The sequence below is a fragment of the Vulpes lagopus genome, chromosome 8 (assembly GCF_018345385.1).
Source record: "Vulpes lagopus strain Blue_001 chromosome 8, ASM1834538v1, whole genome shotgun sequence".
Classification (NCBI taxonomy): domain Eukaryota; kingdom Metazoa; phylum Chordata; class Mammalia; order Carnivora; family Canidae; genus Vulpes; species Vulpes lagopus.
This window is the reverse complement of record NC_054831.1, coordinates 101,799,150-101,814,440: the sequence shown is the minus strand read 5'-3', so window position 1 is coordinate 101,814,440 and position 15,291 is coordinate 101,799,150. Positions and strand designations below refer to the sequence as shown.

The 15,291-nt window shown below is 41.3% G+C and overlaps 1 protein-coding gene across 1 annotated transcript in view; it reads right to left on the bottom strand.

The window, feature by feature from the left end:
- MAST4 (microtubule associated serine/threonine kinase family member 4) overlaps nt 1–15,291 on the bottom strand; it is a 538,813-nt gene that overhangs the window by 256,768 nt on the left and 266,754 nt on the right. Inside the window, 1 exon segment of the mRNA XM_041765742.1 lies at nt 5,310–5,341. Coding sequence (XP_041621676.1) covers nt 5,310–5,341 — 32 coding nt within the window.

The window sequence follows — 15,291 nt, the reverse complement described above, 5'->3', positions numbered from 1 at the left end:
CACCTATCTACATGGGCCATGCCCACCCTGCCAGCCCCCAGCCACCTCCGGAACCCAGAGATGACGAACGGGAAGCGTGACTGGGAAAGGGACAAAACTGGAAACTAGAACTGCTGCTACATCAAGAAATTAAAATAAGCCGAGACTCCTAGGGTGTCTTTTAGGGATTTCAGTACTCCCACCGATGGCTGGGCACACAGGAGCACACTTTTGCAGGACCTGTGTGCACACCAAGAGCTGCTGCTGCTGCTTGGGGTTTCAGCTGCCAGATGTGCCTTTAAAACGTGGATGGCCAAAGGAGTGGCTAAGTGTCAAGTCACTGTTTCTGCCATAATAAAGTGGTAACTGCATAGGGTTTTAGGAATCCTACGCCAACAGGGCTCCATGAAACAGCACCCTCTAGGCTCAGGATTAAAAGACACAGGGCAGCCTGGGTGGCTCAGCGGTTTAGCGCCACCTTCAGCCCAGGGCCTGATCCTGGGGTCCTGGGATCCAGTCCCATGTCGGGCTCCTTGCATGTAGCCTGCTTCTCCCTCTGCCTGTGTCTCTGCCTCTCTCTCTCTCTCTCTCTCTCTCTCTCATGAATAAATAAATAAAATCTAAAAAAATATATTAAAAAAAGACACAGGGGAAAAAAAGTGCTATTTAAGTAGCAAGGAGAATTTCCTCGCTAAGAATAGATAGTACAGTTTCCTCCTCTGCATAAAGAAATCTGAAAGACAACTAAAAAATACTGGAGGAGAAGAGGGAACTGGCCCCAGTCAATTTCCAGCACCTCTCCCCAGGGAATTCTATGAAAAAAAAAGACACCCTCTCTGTCCCAGAGAAATGTTTATTTGGACAATTAACAAAACACAAGGGGATCTTTTAAGAATAAAGCATAGCTGCCAGGGACACCTTGGTTTTGCTTCCAACCATATATTAGCTCACATCTTGCGTTTTTACCCTTTTACCACATTCCCCGTCTGAAAACAAACACCTCCCAGAGAGTTTTTCCACTTGGGGAAATGGCATTTCAGGACCCAAGATCTAACTCTGGGTAAAGACTAGATACGGGTCCCTCACTCAGCGCTATTAACACTTATATAAGTATGGACACTTTAGACTCACTGCTATTAGGAAAATAACAGTAACATCAGGAGAGCCTACGTATTCCACCCTGAATTTTTTTTCTTTTTTTTTTTTTTTTTAATCCACCCTGAATTTAAACCAAGAACAACCTGGCATGAGTCAGCCAGCCCCAGAATCACTGTTAGTCCTCAACACACGGTGATGGGAACGCAGAGCAAAAGCAAGACAGCTCATCCTGCTGGGCGGCTCACAGCCCCGCTGGGGGAGACAGACATGTGGATCATCTACCAACACCCACACTCTGCGTGTTACTGTACTGTACCCCGTGGAGTAGACAAAGACTAGTCAGTCACTTCTCTTAAAATGCTGACAATTCAAGACAACAAATCTAGTTCTGCAGCTAAACATCATAATGTCCCATTACAGATATCATCTCATGTGCCCCCTTGCCTCCACGAGTATCAAAATTTATTATGATGCTCCAGCATCAACTAGTAGGTCCCCGCCCCGCCGCAGCAGATACTCCAACTGCTGTAAAACCGTACTCATTTGAGCCAATCGGCATCAAGTCACCAAAAAACTGAAACAAAACAGTAAAACAGAAATCAATACAGGCTTGGTTATACCCTTTCAGTCAAAACAGATAAAATTTATATTAGAATTTTTTTCTTCAAATTATTTTTAAATCTCCATATCTGGATAAAACAGTTCAGAATCTCACCTTCATATAATTACTGAGTATTTTAAATAAAAGTTCGAGATTATCAAAATGTAGAGGGTATACATCCATGTACCCACCACATTAATCATATACATGAAACCCCCTCCTTGTACAGTCCTCTAAAATCCCATTTCTTTCATTCCCTCCACTGATAAGCTTTACTGTAAATTTGTTGCCTATGCATGTTTTTATATTTTTCCTACATGTGTTTGTATTCACCACCAACAAAATGTCTTGTTTTGTATATTTTAAAATTTTATCATGTAAACGCTTTCTTCTATACGCAATTGGCTTTTAGCTTTTGTTCTCCATTATTTTTTCGAGAATTATATGAGTTGATACATATGCTCCGATGCATTCATTCTATCTGCTGTACAGTATTTCGTTGTATGATTATATCACGATTTATTCAAAAGATATGTAGTTTTTGACAGGTAGCTGCGAGGAGAAAGAACAGAGAATACCACAACTTTAGTTCCAAGAAGAAAGGAGATGGAAAGTACTGGAGGAATCTAGGAACAAGCCTTGGCATGTGGCTACTCTTGAAAGAAGAGGACTAGCTGAAGGCCAGCTATTCAATGAGTCAGAGTGGAGATGACATCTGGGACTCTTCAGCTGATAAAGGGCTAGAAAAGCCTCTGGAAAACTGATCCGTAGTCACTTGGTTATTTAGTAACATCTTGCCTGGAAAGCAGTCCCTTGGCCTTCTCCACTGTTGCCCTAAGGTCATAGTCACTGCCTTTGCAACCTTGTAGAACATACATGAAACAACACAGATTTCAAGTGATTTCTTGAGAAAATGATCATAAATGACAAACTATTGGGGAATTGAATGATTTTCTGGACAGAAGATAGTTTGCTTTTTTACAGTTTAAGTTAGTAATAAAAAGAAAAATCTATTCTCTGTGTTTTTTGGTGAAAGCTTTAACTTTTACATATATGAAACCTATGCTATCATGATTCCAGGCATAAAAATTATCAGTAAGACAATACTAAATTTTTAAAGAAAATCTGATAAATCCCTATGCGCTGGAATGAGGACAATGCATCTTAAAAATATCCACCATCAAGACATAGGAAGTAGAAGCAGCAGATGTAACAAAATCAGGCACTGCCTTCCAGGAGCTGGGCCTTTCTGAAGACCTACACCCCCTGATACATTCAATCACATCACTTTGTAACTACACACAATGAGGAATACATCACCCTGTGTAGATTCTGCTCACTGTTAACATGAAAAAAAGATTCAACAAAACAGTGGGATTAAATCTGCAATCTTTCTGGGAGAAGATACTAAAAGACTGGAAAACACTTATGCCGGAGGCATTTAACCAGTAAACGCATGGGCGAAGTGTTAATAGGCTTAATAATCAGGTCCGGTTATGTTGGCTAGCACCACTCATGCCCTTCCTCATGTGATCTATTAAAATCACTCTTGCAGTTATTTTTTTAAAGTATTTTCTTTTTCTCCAAGTCATAAAACAACCCAGCAAGAGAAAAGTAATTCTGTATGGCTGGGGGGTGGGGGGTGGGGGGGGGGTGGGGGGAGTCACTGAAAATGCTGAGTGGTGTTAAGTCTCAGGACATGTCTATTATACACCATTAATTCTTTTGGGAATATTGTGTTTAATAAAAAATACAAAGGAGAATCTTGATTTTTTGTTTCTTTTACTCGAAAGTATTAATTAACCAAGAATTCACTGAAAAAGGAAAAGGCAGATTTATGTTGACATACATGCTGTTTTACTCCTATCATCTGATTGATAGATAACTAATTTTTATTACAGAAGAGATTTTAAATGGCTTAAATGTAATTCTGTTTCTCTTAGTAAGTTTTCAAAGCACGGATGTCAAAGAAACTTATGTCATCATCCTTTTGTAACTACACACAATGAGGAATACATCCTTTATTCATTCATAGCATCCATCATCCTTTTTATTCATGAAAGATGCCATGCTCCCAAGTCAAGAAATTTAAATATTATCTTCTATTTCCCCCACTAACTTACAGCTATCAGCTAATATTAACAGGCTTATACAAGGAGATATGAGATAAGGAGAAACTAGAAAAGGAGATATAGCCCTTAAATAGACATGGGAAATCTAATTTGTAATTAACATTATCTTAATAAAAATTTACAGGAAACCTAACTCAGAAACTGCAAAAAAAAAAAAATGCAATCTATTATAAAAGGCTCAAAGGAAGATCTGACTGAAATTCTGAAGTTTTCAATCAAGTATTAAAGACAAATGTAAGTTACCTTAAGCATCAAATAAAGGTACAAGGTAAGATAATTTTTTCTATTAAGATATTTCACATAGTTTTACTTCAGTTTTTCTTGTTTACTGAAATGAATTAGAAATATCAAAATAAAAAATATCAAAATGTTTGGACTTTTCTGAGTCTAGGTGAGAATTCTAATCATTTGGAAGAAGGCAAGGTTTTGATTCTATGGCCAACTTTTAGGCCATTAACCTCTATCACACAGAGATATAAGCTGGAAACTAGTGACAATCTAGACATGTTCTTCAAGAACAATGATTCTTTATCCCCCAGGCAGCCTAAAGCTGTAAAACAGTAAGAACCCAAATGGATAGCATTGAGATGTATTGAGTATAGGAGATGAAGTTTGGTTCTCAGATGCAAAGGCTGACCTTCAAAATTTGGTCAACAAAACGAATGCCATTCTCAAACAGTTATCATTTACGTTTCTAATACTCCACACGTTGAGATCTGCATCAACCTCCCTTCAATACTATATTTATTCTTTAAAAAGGACATTGCCCCATCCACTCAATTCTTCAACGTACAATCCAAATCCCAGTATTTCTAGACCAGCCCTTACACAGTACTAGTGGTAACAAATCTACCCTAAATTTAGTGGAACATTAAAGGCAATTCAATTCATTCTGCAACTTCTTAATGGTAAAAAACTATGATTTGTGCAAATATGTTGTTAGTCCTCAAAACAAAAGGTTGAAACAAAGTATAAGGAAATCAAGTTTCATACATCTGCTTTTTTAAAATAAGATCATGGCATGAGTCAATTCAGTAAGATCTAGATCTAACAGAAAGATGAGTTGGCTTATAGTCTTCATCAACACAGTAAAAGTTTATAATTTACTTTGCATAAAATCCATAGCATAAAAAACAATCACAAAATTCCAGAACAGATAGAAGAACACTGGTTCCTGACTCAGATCAATTTATTCTACTCACAGACCAAATAATGTTTTTGCTTGACTACATAAAAGACTTTTTTTTAATTAAGATTTTCCCAGGAATAAGTAAGCATTTTGCTGACCATGTCCCTAAGGACAAAATCTGAAACGTTTCTTCAAGTTATCCTGAAATCATTGATATGTGGCATTTATAAATCAATGCAAAGTGTCTGTTTTCTGAATTCAGTTCATTATCATTAATTCTCCACTTGTCACTGAAAACCTAACAAGTCAGGGAATAATCACATTACAAACTGTACGAAATATAATAAGGAAACAAAATCAGGCTACTTACAGACTTCCTCTTCTGGGGAGACTCAGCTCCTTCTGTGAAAGAAAAACAAAACAAAACATATATATGAGACACCACATTAACCTTGGCCTGGTAAGGCACCGAACAGACAGCATAAAATGTACCATCCTTCATTATGCTTGATTTAACATTTTCCACAATGAAAAGATCTTGATGTCATGATTTTATGCTGCGTCCCTTCTTACATTGTTCTCTTTATATGCTGTGCTGAGTATAAACACAGTTCATCTCAACTCCCAAAAGGAAAAGACACTAATCCTCTCAAAGCAACAACAGCAAAATACTAAGTTGAGCCACATGGCTTTAAAATTGAGCATAAGGAAGACCAGAGGAACCAAAGGACTTACTTAAAGAGGAAAGAGATAGAAGGAGGAGTGGAGATTTTACAGGATTATAATTAAACGAAAGGTGAAATGAAAAAAAGGCAGTTGAATCAGACTACTTACCCCAACAGCAATAAAATCACACAAAACCCTGTGCATACCAAAGATATACTTTATTATGATTTTCTTAAAAAAAAAAAAAAAGCCAAAGGTCTCCTTCTGGTTTCGTTTCTTAATGTAAATGTGATTTATGACTTTGGATATTCAAAAGTAGGTTAATGAATCTCTCAAAAGGTAACCAGACAGCAACAATTAATAGAGCGCTTTAAAGTCTTAAAAGGGGGTGCTCTCACACTTATCACAAATTAAGATCACTATCCGCCTAACTATAGGGGAGGCTGTGAAAACAAACAAACAAAAAAGCCAACCAACCTACCAGACAAAAAGGGATACAGAAATAGCTCCGCTCAAGACTGAAGATTTCAGAAGCCTGGGTACCCAGGGATGCTTACTTGATAACAATAATTAAAGAATAGGAAGCCATGAGTCATCAGGCTATTTAAACCCCAAAGAACACAGTATAAATTTGAAAGACTTGACTAAATTTAGTTTTTCATTCCCATAATTACTTTTTTTTTTTTTTTCCTTCCAGGAGCTTGAGCATTATCTTTTGAAAGGTACTTCCCCCTCAGCTCCACATTCACCTTTCCTGTCCTGTATTTTTACTGGATCCTTAAATGTGTGTCACAGACAGTGGCCGCAGATCTTCTAAACAGTGCAGTTTATTCCAGCAGAGCTTACAGAACAGGGCCTTCAAAGTAGCAGACCGAGGGGAGGATGCTGCTTTAACTCTAAGAACACACCTTATTCACCGGCAAATATATTCTGTTGCAGCTCTAATAATCATATCATTGCCTAATTACAGGAAGAAACAATGAACCATTCTAGAAGCAGGAGATCTTCCTCCTCTCAAGGGCTGCAGGATTCAGTGGTGAAATGCTGTATTTTTGTTTTGTTTCGTTTTCTTCCCTCTAATCCTTGATTATCTCTAAGAAATTACAGTGTTTAATCAACTTGGATGCCTGATTGTGAAACATAAATACACCTTCATTTATTAAAACCCCTAAGGACAAGAGAAAAGCTGCTGACCAAGACTGTTTGCCTTGGGAACTGAAATGTAAATAGAAAACCAGTGAGTAATTCTCTGTATGTGTATCTTGGGTTATGACAAGAATTGGAGAAATCTGTTTTGGATTTAGGTGAAAAAAAAAAAAGAATATGATTGGGGGCCTGGGGGGCTCGGTCAGTTAAGCGTCTGCCTTCGGCTCAGGTCCTGATCCAGGGGTCCTGGGATCAAGGGACCCCACTCTGTTTCAGGCTCCCTGCTCAGGGGGAAGCCTGCTTCTCCCTCTCCCTCTGCCCCTCCCACTCATGCGTGCGCTCTAATAAATAAATTTTTAAAATCTTAAAAAAAAGAAAAAAGAAAAGGAATAGAAGAACTCCCTAGAAGTAATCGTTCACCAGACTACGTCTATTAGAAAGGAATTACGGAAGCCCCGCTGCACCGCAGAGGCCTATAGCGCAGGAAAACACTGAGGTCCTGGAAGTTGATCTGATAGCAGCACAGAAAGAAAAGGAGGCTGGGCTGATGGGTTATCATCAATAACAGAGTAAGTCAGGTATTATTTCAACTTCATATGCAAATAGATCACTCAGACGATTCAAGAGGCAAGGGCCCAAATGAATGATCCCCAAATAGTCCAATCAATCACATTCCACCAAATGACCCAACTATAAGCTACTGCTCTGCTCTGAGGGGGGAAAAAAACCAAACCTGCTGAAACAGCAAGATAAAGGATAAAAACCAACTCTGTAACTCTGTTTTTAATCAGAGGTCCTTCCAATAGGTCTAGCGTGATGAGCTCCAAACAAGAAGAAAGGTTACGCCGGGTAACCCGGCCCTGCCGCTCCCCGGGATGGCAGTTGAGATGCCAGGATGAGGGGCAGGGGACATTTAATCGGCCACTGTCAACTGACCTGAAGCTTCCACGCTAACCCAGCTGAAGGAGCTAATCCACCCGACGGTCTGAATGTCAGACTCGGGACTGGAAACTCAATTTGGTAGCAAATTGGAATCAGATGTGATGGTAATAAAGTGAGAGAAATGAATGTGCTGTGGCCAAGACCTAGTGAAGAGCGGCTGCAGATGCCAGGAGGATTCTGCTCCTGCAGAATGAGCAACGATGGCTCATGCGTGGGGACCACACGCTCATCAATCTGCACCCGCCCTGAAGTAAATGAGCATCATCACGGCGTTTACTGCCGAAGCCCCCGTGGTACACTGTGGATGCGTCTTCATTTCGTTTTCTTAATGTCAGGTTAAGGTCAGTAACACATACTTAGATAATTAGACAAGACATATACTATTGGTCCGAGTCATAAACCAGAGCTTCCGCTTAGTCTTTCTGGAACATGCGCTAATAATTCAGCATCAGGTAAGAATCAGGGGAAGGAAGAAGAGTGGGGCAGAGAGAAAAAAGGACAGGAAGTATCAACCTGAACTAAACAATAAGGAATCAGTAATCATCACAGGATTAAAGAAATTCCTAAGGATACCTTTAAGAACATTAAGGTTTTTAAAGTGGTTTTCACCAATTCTGATTTCTCAGTGACTTCTAACATTTTGTTAGGATCGCTGTGTAGCATTACTCACTGGACAATAGGATTTCCTCTGCCCCCGTTTCTAATAAGAGTGCTGCTAGCATGAATGTTCACTGAAAACAAGGGTGAAGCAAAGCTAATCTTGTCTGAGAACACTGTCACTTTCTTGTGATTCCTAGGTAAGAGTGAGGACAAACAAGGGTCCCTCAAATCCAGTCAGAGAATTCCCAGAGAATCCAGGAACAAAAGAGCCCTCATAAATGACTCTGCCTCTTTCCCCTGGCCAACCTTGGCCTTGAAGGGAGAAAATAACTTGTCTTATTCATGAAGGCAAGAGAGGAAATCTGCAGTGTTTAATATGGACAAGCAATTTCCACAATGGTAATTTAAAATATATATACTATTTAGTAAGTATTTAATAGTTTTACATCCACAAATAAAACGATATGGCCAAATATATTTGGGCAATCTTTGAGCTATTCTTTTTAACTGATGGGTCATTTTGTAATTGGAAAGAGAAAGGAGATTTGAATATGTTACAAATAATATACGTAGGTACCCCCTCTCTAAGAGGTGGAACTTAATTCTCTTCCCCCCTGAGACTGGGCTGGATTTAGTGACTTGCTTCCAAAAATCGAACAGAGAAAGGGAAAAATAACAACTTTTCAGGAGAGAAGCCTGACAGACAAGGTCTTAATCAAGTGATCAAAGTTAAGGCCACCTGATAAGTCTTGTTGCTATCACGTGCCCCTGAAGTGAAGTGATGAGAAGAGGCCTCACCTCTACGGTTTTCTTGCTAAAAATCCGTAAGTCCAGTCTAATCATGAAAAAACATCACGCAAACCCTTGTTGAGGGTCATTCCAGAGAACTGATCAGTACTCTTTAAAATTGCCAGGAATGTAAAAAACAGGGAACATGTGATAAACCGCCAGAGATTGAAGGAGAAGGGAAAGATGATGACGAAACACAATCAGTGTAGGATCCTGAGGTGGGTTCTATATCATAAAAAGGCCGTTAATGGAAAACCTGCTGATGTCCAAATAGTCTGAATTTAGTTAATATAATGTACCGATATTAATTTAATAGTTCTGACAAATAAATTAAGACTATATAAGATATTAACATAGTGGATGGGGCACCTGGGTGGATCAGTTGGTTAAGTATCTGCCTTTAGCTCAGGTTATGATCTCTGGGTGCTGGGATCGAGCCCCGCATCAGGCTCCCTGCTCAATAAAGGGCCTGTTTCTCCCTCTCCCTCCCAAATAAATAAATAAAATTATTATCTCTCTCAAATAAAAATTTTTAAAAAGAAAAGATATTAACATAGTGGGAAAGTATAGAGAAATTCTCTCAAAGGTCTTAAAACTTTTCTGTAAATTTAAAATCATTTCAAAAAATCTAAAAAGTTCTTTCTCACACAGAAGAGACAGAGGTAGGGAGAAAAGTAAAACTGGGGGAGGATGGAAGGGATGAAGAAACAAATATCTAAATATTCTAAGCTTATTTTAAGGAAACATTTAATCTTAATTTTTTAGGAGATTCTATAATCTATGTGAACCTACTTGGGTAGGCCCATCCACGAAGACAGCCAAGTTGAAAAACATTTTTATAGAGCCTATAAAAGAACCAGATGTGGAATAGGAGAGAAATCAAGGAAGGGTCTCAAGTTTTCTTTCTGAGCAAATACAGTTTGACGGGAGAACAGTTTTGTTTGGACACGTTTCATCCAAGAGGACTCTAAGGATCCCAAACAGAAATTTCCAAATAGGTGGCTGGACTTCTATTAGCCTGGACTCAGGGAAGACATTGGGGCTGAATATAGACTTTGGAGCTTTATGACCCTTTAAGATGGTAGATAAAGCCATGGGCTGGCTGAGACAGGAAAAGAACAAGAAGAAAAAAAAAAGAAGTGCACCTTTATGCAAGGTCATGGGTACCACAACATTTAAAATCTGCAGGCGGCGGAATCTTGCTACATGTTGTTAAATGGTACATTGCACGATGCAGCCATCGGGGTTCTTGATAATAAAAGAAATTGAGTAAGGCTACAAATAAAAAATGCAAATAAAAACAATAGATTCCGTAGATACCAGTTCTCACACAGGTGACAAGATGGAAGCACAGACAAGATCAGAAAATAGGAACCAGGGAAACAAATTTTTTTTTGCAGATTTTATTTATTTATTCACGAGAGACACAGAGAGAGAGAGAGGCAGACACACATGCAGAGGGAGAAGCAGGCTCCCTGTGGGGAGCTTGATGCGGGACTCGATCCCGGGATCACGACCTGAGCCAAAGGCAGATGCTTAACCACTAAGCCAGGTGCCCAGGAACAAGGAAATTAAACCCCAGAAAACAGGGACACCCTCAGTTAAGACATCTCCATAACTGAATGCTCAACTCAAGCCCAACCTCCAGGGAGTATATCTTAACTACCTGTGCACCTTTCCCTCATCACTCCTGGCAGGTTCCCATTCCCTCTGGGTATTAGGGTGATCACACCTGGGTCTCTGCCTCAACCAGAAAAGGTGTACACAAAATGCTCGCTGGGTTTTCCTATCAATTTTCCTTGATCAAAACCACATACTCGCGTTCTTTAAGTAACAGAAGAGTACGAGATCCCTTCACCAGCACACTGGGAGAACTAGTCATTCATAAGCTCACCAGATCACTGAGCGGTACAAGCACTCTGCACGTACAGACAAACCATTAATTTTAGGGAGAGGGTTCAAAGAACCAAGATGTGGGGCAATGTATCAGGCACTGTTAGGGGTACCTGAGGAGGACACAAGATATGACTGATTTAAAAGCTAGCTGGGGAAACGCATACACACACAAGAAAAGGTGCCACCAGCTATGAGATTATGCAGTTTTACTCAAATGTGAAATGCTGACAGTGGAGAGAAAATAAAAGGAGATGCGGTGGTTCTGAACGCAGCCAGGCTACACATTAATATCACCCAGGAAGCTTTTAAAAATATGGATGCCTGAACCCCACCCCTAGAGATCTAGAGGGAGAGTGGTTTGTGTAACTTGTTTAGTGGAGGTTAGTATGTATGTATTTATTTATTTAGAGAAAGCACCCACATGAGTTGCATGAGGTGGGGGTTGGGCAAAGGAAGAGGGGGGGGGGAGAATCTTAAGCCAGGCTCTACACTGGGGCGGGGGCTCGATCCCACGACCCTGGGATCGTGACCTGAGTGGAAGCCAAGCGTGGAACACTCGACCAACTAAGCCACCCGGGTGGCCCCAGTATTTTTAAGTCCCCTTAAGGACAATGAGTATTCATAAACCATTTGTCTTTGGACTTTTTCCTTTATGGGATATATTAGTTTTCTGGCACTCATTACAATAGGGAGCTTTTTATTTTTAGGCTTTCGGTTATTTCCTTTGCAAGTATGAGGGCAAGGGAAGGTCTAGTGGAGCTCCCTCTACCCCGCAGGGTGTAAAGTAAGCTAGGGGTATAGATTCATCTGGGAATTGGATCCCCTGAAGAAGTGATTTTGTTCCCTTTTTTTCTGGGCTCCATCTCTGAGTGTCCCTTGTGAGGGCAGAAGCACAGATCACACTATGTGACATTTGGGTTAGAATTAGAGCTGTGATCAACAACAGCTTATGTTCAAGCAACGCTTCAGCGGCCCATCAAGTACTTGGTTTTCTGCATCAAAATCCTGTAAAGTAAAGCTAGTAAAGCTGGAAAAGCAGCAGGTAGACCTCTACAGATAGCTTTGGGCATTCATCCCATTCAACCTATAAAGCATGACTAAAATCCCCCAGGGGTAATGTGAGATGGGTGGAGAATCTCAAAGGATCGTCCCTTTCTTCCAGGTTCGGTTTCATTCTATTTTTGTATCCATAAACGCTTACATGTATTTATTTGTGGTAGCAAAGTTCAACAAAATCAACCAGAAAAGGTATACACAAAATGCTCGCTGGGTGAAATTTCCTATCAACTTTCCTTGATCAAAACCACATACTCGTTTTCTTTTAGTAACAGAAGAAAGTGGCTACCATCCTGCTTTCTTGCCAGGTTTGGCTTTGAACCCAAGCAATCAGCTATCATCCTCATGACTTGGCACTAGGCTCACAGGCTCTTTCTACAGACAAGGTTTCTAAGTCACAATGTGGCTAGCTGTCTCTTTTGGTTTTGTACATTCTTCTCAAAAACTCAGTCTAAGAAATTTTATAACATAATCACCTGACAGGTCACTCACCACGTTTTCCCATTGGGAGCCCAGGGGAGACTAGCAATTGCCCATGGACACAAAGCCAGGAGATGCTGGTAGCAAAATCTGAACCAGGGTCATCCAGTTCCAATTCATCTCCCTAAAACGTACTGTGAAAATGTCAGACAGGGGGCAGAGTGGTGGTGATGTGAGGCACTGAGAGGGGGTCTGAATGAGTACACGTGCAGAGAGGGCTGGAATTAATAACAAAAGAGGACAGCCTTTCCTCTGAAGAAGAAGAAAGGTACTGGTTGTGAACAGGTACCTTTTAAAGAAGAGCAAAGTCAAAGTGAAGCCATTTACTCGGAGGTCTGTAATTTCAGAAACACATAAATCGCAATCTTCTGCCAAGGGTGAAGCCAAGGGGCGCACGTAGGGACCAAAGCAAGCAAACGGGGGTCTTTTATTGTATCATGTAGTTTTTAATAAGGGCCATTGTGGGAGTTGCTGTGCCGGGTCCCAGGGATAAAGGGCTTCATTTGCTACAAAACGGAATGTATCCGATAAGTACCACGGGAGGAGGTCATCAGTTTTCTGTAAAGAGGGTCAGTACTGCTTATCACCCAACCACCCACCTGTTCTTTGTGCTAACAAAAACCTGGTGGACCCAACACTACACTCGACCTCAAGACTTAGCTCAGGTTAAGTGACACTAATGACAAAGTTCACTAGGTTGGGCCAAAGTAAGTGGGTTCAAAGATGGCGTGTGATTCAATTTGGGGAAAAGAAGATGCAGAACAATGTTTCTTCCAGGATCCAAGGAAAGAACTCCCTCCACCTTCCAAGAGAGCTAGCAAGAAAGAAGGAGCGTTAACCCCAAGAAGCTAATGGCTGGGGGAGACAGACACAGAAGGTGGCAGAGAAGACAGATGGCTAGAAACTGGGTCTTGGGTGACGACTTCATACACGATACATGAGCCAGTCAATTCCCTTTACCGTTGGAACCAGTTTAACTTGTGTCTTCTGTTCCTTGCAGTTCAAATATTCTCCAGTGACCTACCACTTGCACCTGGTTTTTCTTCAGCAGCATCTGGGAGTTGGCTTAAGGCATCCCCAGGAGTGGGTAAGAGAAGAGGTATTCCAGAAAAGGGAAGAGACACAGCAAGGTAGGATGGAGTGAGACAGTACAGAGCTCTTAATAAGCCTGAAAAGGCTGGACACTGAAGGTAGAGGGAAAAAGGAAAAAGAAGGCGGAAGGAAAAAGGTAGAAGGTCCTGTCTGCCAACAGGACGAGAACGTGGAGGCAGAGACAGGGTCAAATCACAAAGTGTTCGGAAGAGCCCCCCTTTCAGGCAACAGGGAGCTCCTCTAAAATTTTAAAGAGGAGAAATATTTGTAGTATTTTAAAGAGGAGAAAAAGATGGGTCAGATCTGCATCTAAAAAAGATCACTCTGCCACGAGGGTATCAGATGGCTTAGGACAAACAGGAAAGGAATTACATGGTTGGCAAAGTTGCCTGGGAAGCATGGTGGAGTAGAGACCAAGGAAGAGGCGGCGAGGGGGTCAGAGAGGAGCAGATTCAAGACATTTAATGTGTACAGGATCCGCAAAGTGTGGAAAATAAATGCTTAACTAATGGGAAGATTTAGAACCTCAGGAGCTAAGGGCAGGGTGCCGCAGAGATCAGGAAAACAGGGCCATCCAAAAGCACAGAGAACCTTTCAGAAGGAATGGACGAGGGGACAGAAAAACCATTTAAGTGAGACCACAGGGTCCCTGATGGGCAGGAACAGGAGATCAAGTTCCAGTGTAAGGTAAGGGCAAGGGCCAGCACCTGGGGTCAGCACCTGGGTCTCCCTTACCTGAAAGTGACATCAGTCATCACAAACCCCCTTTTCCACGTTACGGCTTCTACACCCAGGGTAGAAGCGTTTCTTCTTCACTAAGGTCATCTGCCTCCATCCACTGAAGAGCAGCATCTCGCATCTGCTGTGTGACGGACGTCCCCTCGTCCCCTCCTCAGCAGCATTTCCCCTCCATGGAACCAAGACACAGGCAGGTCGAGGAGCTCACAGAAGGTCGCAGAGCTGGGGAACGGCTTAGCCGCACTCTGAACACGCATCAGCCAGAGTCCAAAGCAGTTTAATTATTTTTCATGCTCACCAAGGGTCTGTCTGTCCCAGGACCCCACCTCATGGAGGCCACCAAGCAGCGTTCAAAGTGGACAACACGCTGGCAGTTACTCCCAGAAAGGGGTGCTACAGAGTCTGGCTGCTCTTTCTAAGCAAATTTCACACAAATTGTTTCTTACACGCTGTTTGTATTTGAAGTCGAGCCCTAAAAACACGTTACTTGTAACGCAGACCTTTGAAAGTAGAAAAAGTGTAATGAGTCAAATATCTGGCTAAGTCCAAGTAAATGAACAAATGAAACAAGCTTCCTCTAGCAGCCGATTATGATGGTTCCTGACGTTTCCTAACATGTTAGACCCCTGACTTCGAAAAATCAAGCTTGGGGAGCAGGTATTTGTAACCGACTGCCTTCCAATTCGGTATTATATAAGGGAAACCTACTTCAAAGTCAGCGTCTACACTTCCCTACATGGGGTGCTGAGGAACAGCCAGTACTTACATCCGCAACAGCTCCAGTTCGCTGAGTGCTTACTGTATACTAAGCGAAGGGCATCTATTTCCCCAGGGTTAGTAGCTTCCGGCATGGTGCAATTTTATTTTATGTGCTCATTTTGTCCTCTCAGAACAAAGGACTACTTCTTTCAAGAGAAAGCGTGTCCTTGTCAAAATTAAAGAAACTC